Genomic DNA, 6,908 nt, shown 5'->3' on the forward strand with positions numbered 1-6,908 from the left:
TGGCAGTGCCCATTGTAATTTCCAAAGGTAGCATCTTTATAGTGCTTGTTTTGTCAGACCAATAAACCCAAAGCTACTCTATTACATAAGAGAAACTGAAATTCACATGGGTGTTTGGCAGTCTTGCATGATGAGTAACCAATTATCCAAACTAATTGTTTCAGCTTCAAAACCGTAAGACTCTTATGGTCTGGAAATATTTTGCTTAGTCTCTTTATGACCCTGAAGACTGTCAAAGTACAACCATTTGGTTTAGTTCCATCTGTACAATAAGTAGTTCGACCAAGTGAGGATTTGAGGTTGAAAGTCAGTAAAACGATACATTCATGCTCAATATCAAAACAATGGATTGAAGTGTAAATCCACATACAGAGTGCTGCTTGTTAAAATCAGACAGTAAAAACAAGAAATCAACTCATTCAATCTCTGGATCATTTCTCAGTTTAACCAATGAGAAACAGCAGTGATGTGTGTTTGCGTGGTGTCAGTATAAACATCACATGTCTGATTGTACAAGATGTAAAGGAAACAACTGAACTAGAAAAGAAAGTCAAACTTGTTTTGCAGCAACAGAGGTTTTATTATTGGGAGACATCAACATCAGTGACTTTTTTGCATTTTATAACAGATCTGATAACAAAAACAGCCGACTGTTATTTGAGAGTTCGGCTCTGTTCGGAGAAAAGGAAAGGCCGGTAGCTAAACAGTTACCGCGTAATAAAGGGCTGTAAAAATATTTGAGTGAGCGTCTCAATGCAGGAGCTCCCAGTTTTTTTCCCCCCAGATACACGTTAGGAAACGTCAGCCTGTGTTTAAGTAAAGTCCCAGCTGAGACGAGTCGGGAGAAGTTGTCAGACACCCGACTCCTAACCTCGTTGGGACGTTGCTAAGAACTAACAGGCTGATTTAAGAACAATTAAAAAGTAGCCTTCGCTTCCTCTACCTGACACCAAGTCACCCACTCCCGTTTGATCTGCACACAGTGGATTAATAGTTTAAGTGTTGGCTCTCCAGATTGATTCGCCATCCATCCACCCTCTAAGGCTGTGGTGGCGCTCCAAATTTGGAACTCAGCTTGGTGACTAGCGCCATGATTTTGGGGTTGTTCTGGTACTTTGAGATGTTGGCTGGGTTCTGTGCCACATCCTGGAAGGCTGTCATCACCTCCGGGTCCTGTAGGACAATAGGGAGAGCAAACAGGGTCACCTCTTTACGTCTCAAAGTCAGTTTTAAAGACAAACTACATCTTCCACGTTCATCGTGGGTCAGAAAGGGCTATGAAAATATATACATTAAATAGATAGAGATTGTGTCAGGGGGCTAAAATAAGTTTTGCATCCATAAAATAAACGGAGCAAAACCAGAAATGTTCACATTTAAGAATTGTGAAAGAGCAAAGTCAATATCTGATAAAATTACACCAACAATGTGCTGATGAAGCAGATTAGCTGAGCTTTTAACTCTTATTAAATAAAACAGATGTTCTATCCATTTAGCGCTGCACTCCTAGAACAGTCAAAATCACGCTTGACATTCTTCCGTCACCCACAATGCAAGTCGACCACAGAGTTGGGTGTGTTATGCTGGTAATGGCTAGTCACACAGCTCCCTCTGCAGCCACAAAGGGCTTCATACTATTTGTTTTAACACATGCAGTACTACTCCCAAGAAACAGACTGATGTATACAAAGAAGTTGAGCTCCCCTTTAACTTGTAATATGATATACTTTCAGATTTAATGCTATAGAGAAATACAGTATTTTGTGAATGCAAACTTGTGATAAGATGTGATCACAGACTGTCCCTCAATCCCTCCTCCGTTATATAAAACATGCAGGTCTACACTTTCCTTTAAACTAGCCAGAACTGGAAGCAATGACACCGATGAGAAGTGTTCGGTGTAGACAGGCTCTCCCCCCTGTAGCCTTTTAATCTCTTCAAGTGATCTACAGGATAATGCATCCAAGTCTGTCTGTGTGGCACTGCCGAACGGCTCAAATACACATGTCCCTCCCCTCAACAGCCTCCTCCCCTTCTGCAAGTAGGGATGACGATCACCGCAAAGACGCGTTTCATGTGAAAATGGCGGCATGTCTAAATGAGTTCAGCTTTCACAGCGCCTGTATTTGACTTCTGTATTTGGTGAGCTTTAGAGGGACAAGTAGGTGGATTTTGTTATGTTTGAACAGAGCCAAGCTAGCAGCATCCCCTTGTTAACCTCTTTAGCAATCTTTATGCTAAGCTAAGCTAATAGGAGTCACTATTATTCATTTAAACGTGAGTAATTATCAATCTAATCATCTAACTTTCTGCAAGAAAGCGAGTAATGTCGACCTGCACAACCCAAGTCATGTGGACGTGGAGGACTAATGTCGTCACCTTCATGGCGTTGAGCAGCTCAGGGTCCTTCAGGAGTTCACCGAGACCAGGCATGCCGGCGGGGGCTCCTTCAGGGAATCCAGCAGGACCTGCAGAAAGTCATTCATTATTTCACTTGAAGGGGCATCACAGCCGTCTGATAAACCAACGGTGAATCCAAACAGCACAGAGAAAGACTTTGGAATTTGGCCGGAGAGAGAGATGTAAATACGGTACTCGGGAGAAACTAAGGAAGGCTACAAACAAGTGACTTAGAACAAATACAACAATCAAAATATGTTGAAAGAGTGTCAATTATTCTCCACAGGGGATAATCTTTATATTTGCGTCTTCTAATATGACATTTGTAGTGTTCATCTCGTCCCATGATGCAACGGACCGGCTGGTTTTCCTTTCTCCTACCTGGGAAGAATCCTCCTCCTCCACCACCACCACCACCACCACTTCCTCCTCCTCCTCCACCGGACTGCCGTGCTTCCTCCTCCTGTTGAAACACAAAACAATGGGAGGAGTTACTAAGTGTCCGAAGGTTCAGGAGAGGTTTCCTCTGTTCGTTCCATCGAAAACTCTTATTGTGAAAATGTCAATGACGTTCTCTTTGAGTTCAAAGTGACGAATACGAGAATGTAGACGCTGCAGTTTCTCATGAAGACAAAGCCTTGAGCTGCATTCGTTTGTATTATGCCGTCACAGCTGACCGTGTAGGATGAACAGTTCAACTAATGGGACATTCATTAGGTCTTTGTTAGTGCATGTCTGAAGCAGGAAAACTCACCCTCTGAGCCCGTGCATGCTCCTCTCTGGCTTTCTTTACCCGCTCCTGTTTCTCCTTGACCTCCTTCTCATCTCTCTTACGCTGGTATTTGCGTCTGTGCTCAATGATTTTGGTGGCCTGAAAAACAAAAAGAGGGGAAACGGGTCAAGAATGAGGAACCACAAACTCACAGCTGGCATCAGGATCACGTGAACACATCACAAATAGGGATCAACTCCTCCCTTCTGAGCTTGCACACATTACAACAGCATATCTGCATTAACGTTATGACAAACTAATTTAAAAGAGGCCTTATACCTTCGGCTGGACCTCCTTCAGCATCGCACTGGTGTCCTCGTCATAGTCCAGTTTACAGGCCATGGCCAGGTCCTTGGCTGCCTCCTCCCAGTGGCCCAGCAGCCTGCATTTGGAATTGACGATCAATGAAAATCATCACAGCGGTCAACTTTTCATCTGGGAAACCTCTAAGTAGCAGCGATAACTGACGCTATCCCTCCATTAGAGATACAACACGTTTTCTATCAGACTGCAAAACCTATTTATACCTTGATACTTTAAAAAAAGATCTGGTTTATACGGAGATAAACATCACATTAACTGTTATGTAATCATCTTTATGCCACACACAACTGCAATAACAATGATAGCACAATATACGATTAAACTAAATGTTACTCGTGAGAGCAACCCTGATGTGGGTTTATTCTACATCACTGGTCCTGTTGTAACTCACAGTTCGCTCAGCTGAGGAAATATTAAATGCCAAACAAGATGAGGCGTGTCATACTTCTGGGTGTTTACACTGAGGGTTTGGTTATGCAACGTGTCTGTAGAGGTGTTAAATACAAATGTACCTGTGAGCCTTTCCCCTCCACTTGTAAGGCTGTGCAGAGTCTGGGTTGATGCTGATGGCTCTGTCACAGTCTCTGATGGCCGCGTTGGGTTTCTGCATCTGGATAAAGACGCTAAACACAAAACAGGACAACTGGTTACACTCGGTCCTTCATGACAGACACTTAACAGGAGCAGTCATGAAGCTTAAAGACAAATTACAAGCTGAACGATACTTGAATGCTCTGCCGTGGCATGAAAAAGGCCCCGAGGACTCTCACCTTGCCCTCTTGGCGTACATGATGGCGACGCAGGGGTTCAGCTTGATGGCTTCAGTAAAAAGATCCAGAGCTTTCTGCAGATCACCTATGAAATAAATAACATTGACACAGGTATTAAAAGTATTTTTATTTACCGCATCAATACAGAAACTGTGCCTGGGTGCGGTCCTCCTACCTTCTCCCAGAGCATCAATGGCCGCCATCTTCTTCTCACTGGCTTCGTCCATCATCTCCTCTGTGACCTGAGGAAATGTATGGACAAAGATGTTCACACTACTGCGCTCTCAAGTGGTCACGGCGTAGTTTGTTTTTTCCCAGGCCTGGAATAAAACACTACGTATACTTGAGTAGCTGCATGCATGATTAACAGACAACATAGAAAACATTTGACCTCGATGCTGTCAAACTCTCCCATCTCCTGCGGCTCATCGGTGTCTGGTTCGATCACTCCCTCGTTGTCCATTTCTGAAACGGATCCAACGTTTACAAAGAGCTCTTGTTGGTACACACAAACAACACACACTACTCTGAGAACACGGCGTAGTCGTCACAGTAAGAATACACATGCTTAGAAGATCACGTGAAATTCACATCAAATAAAACAATTACTTTGAGAACGAAATTTGTTGTCCGACTGTCCAAAATCTCACACATTCAGGTATGCCAACTCTTACCCACCCAGTTACAACAACGACTGAACTAAAGCGAGGTCTACAAATGGTACATATTTGTAAGTTGCGCAGACGCACCTATTTAGTGAATAAATAATGCACTTGAGTGTTTGGCTTTTTTTAAATTAAATATCTGAACAGACCAAAGTTCGTGTGCAGAGCCTTCCTTTATCGAGGGTTGCACCATCTCCGAAAAGACAGCCTTGAGCTGGAGTCCAGCACCTATTATTATACCTTAGACATTATGCTTTGACGTTTGGGAAATATGCTTATTTGCAGAGAGTTGGTTGAGGAGATTGATTGGACTCTCATGCCTGTACGGTAAATATGAACTGAACTTAGCATGAGATTGAACCAGCTAGCTAAGCTCTGTCTAAAGAAAGACAAAAACCCCAAATGTAAACAGGACGGTAAAATCATTCATCATTCATTGTTTGGCCAGGGTTTACATGCCGCACCTATATACTCTTGTCCCTTGAGGCCAGAGATGCGATTTAACAAACTGTGTGTACCTATATCACTCTCATCATTCTCAGATGGGACAGGAGGCGCTGGCTCAAAAGGTGGGGCTGATGTAGGGGGAGGACCACAAGGACAGCCACCCTAAAAGTCAGAGAGCAGTGTGTTACAAGGTGTAAATAAAACAAAAATAAACACACCAAAAGTATCTTAGAAAAGACATAATAGTAATATTGCCGTGTCACCTGGCATGGCTTTTCAGTCTTGGGTTGGGGAGGGATTATTGCACCCATGCTGGAATATAGAATGGACAATTCAGAGAGCAATACAAGGGCCATGACAGTCTATTTAATGGATATACCAAAACAGATGTGCTTATTTTACATATGGACATTTTCTCAGTAAAGTTCCCCTGAAAATGTACTTTATATCACAAAAATATACACATGTAATGGAAATATAAACGTATGTAGACTCGACAGGTTATGAGTCAGTGCGAATATCAAACATATAGGGGAAAACAACGTTACATGTCATCAAATATAAATAAACGTTTCTTTGTTAAATGAGGGGCTTTGAATGTTCTTGATTTAAGTTGCATGTGATCATGTTTCTGCGGACAAACGCGCGCGCAGACCCAGCATGCGGTCCATGGTGGTTTTACTGGAAGGTGGGCGGGACTGGGCACGTGATAAGCTCGCAGTCGGTTCGGAGTTTTCTTTAGATAGCCTACTTTAGTGACATAATGACAGAATGCATCCCTCATGAATATTTCCCATAACAACCAGAGTCCCCGTATGGTGGCTTTACATGCTGGTATACTGACCCCAGCAACCAGGTCCTGAAGAAGCTCATCTCTGGAAGGTGCAGGATATCGGCACTGGCCTCGCACATCTGTACGAAGCCCTTTAACTCTGTCACTTTTCGCGGGTCCATGCTGCTCAGTCACGTCCAGCAGACAGCGCGCTGCGTGTGGGGGAGGAAACCAGAAAGACAGACAATGAAGCTAACAACTTAGCCAAGTCAGACTGTGTTTACGGTTTCAGCCGCTAATACCAGCGTCGTTAAGCTAAGTGTGCTAACGAGTGAGCGCTTTCAGCCTCACTTTGTTCACTGCCCACTTCACATAATCCCAACAACACGTGCAATTTGCAATTCATACAAATAAAGCAACCGTGCACAACTAGCATTAACGGCTATTTCAAGGGTCGCAAGACAGAAGTTTCTAGAAATGTGAATCCGTGAGTGACGCGGTAGCTCTTTGACGCATGATAACGTCGTTAGCTAGCTGCAACACAGGCCGTGAGTAATGAAGAATACTCGGTATCTGCGGACATGAATGTCTGTAATCGAAGGGAAACGCACCTGTGAGAAATATACACCGTTCACACTCGCTAGGTGAACCCGCAGAGGAAGCTTACTGGTGATTTTTATTGCCACAACTCTTCTTCACTGGTCGTGACAGAGGCGTCGCTGCTGTGTTTTCATTCAGGCGAGTTGTCGGACGAAAGG

General features: G+C 43.5%; 1 protein-coding gene across 2 annotated transcripts; it reads right to left on the bottom strand.

Annotated features, from left to right (window-relative positions):
* Positions 1-562: 562 nt before the first annotated feature.
* st13 (ST13 Hsp70 interacting protein) lies at positions 563-6,901 on the bottom strand. Of its 2 annotated transcripts, none has more exons than XM_079281506.1 (13): positions 6,818-6,901; positions 6,223-6,362; positions 5,642-5,690; positions 5,450-5,540; positions 4,658-4,731; positions 4,442-4,508; positions 4,267-4,351; positions 4,009-4,119; positions 3,452-3,554; positions 3,155-3,271; positions 2,782-2,863; positions 2,380-2,468; positions 563-1,173 (listed from the first exon to the last, which is right to left on the bottom strand). In XM_079281506.1, the coding sequence occupies exons 2-13, from the start codon at positions 6,330-6,332 to the stop codon at positions 1,039-1,041; spliced, it is 1,113 nt and encodes a 370-aa protein (XP_079137632.1). In that variant the 5' UTR covers positions 6,333-6,362; positions 6,818-6,901; the 3' UTR covers positions 563-1,038. The 2 variants fall into 2 exon arrangements, with proteins under 2 accessions (XP_079137632.1, XP_079137631.1); XM_079281505.1 differs by having other exon boundaries at positions 6,762-6,900.
* Between the last annotated feature and the right edge of the window lie 7 nt (positions 6,902-6,908).

The sequence above is a fragment of the Melanostigma gelatinosum genome (assembly GCF_949748355.1).
Source record: "Melanostigma gelatinosum genome assembly, chromosome: 13".
Taxonomy (NCBI): Eukaryota; Metazoa; Chordata; class Actinopteri; order Perciformes; family Zoarcidae; genus Melanostigma; species Melanostigma gelatinosum.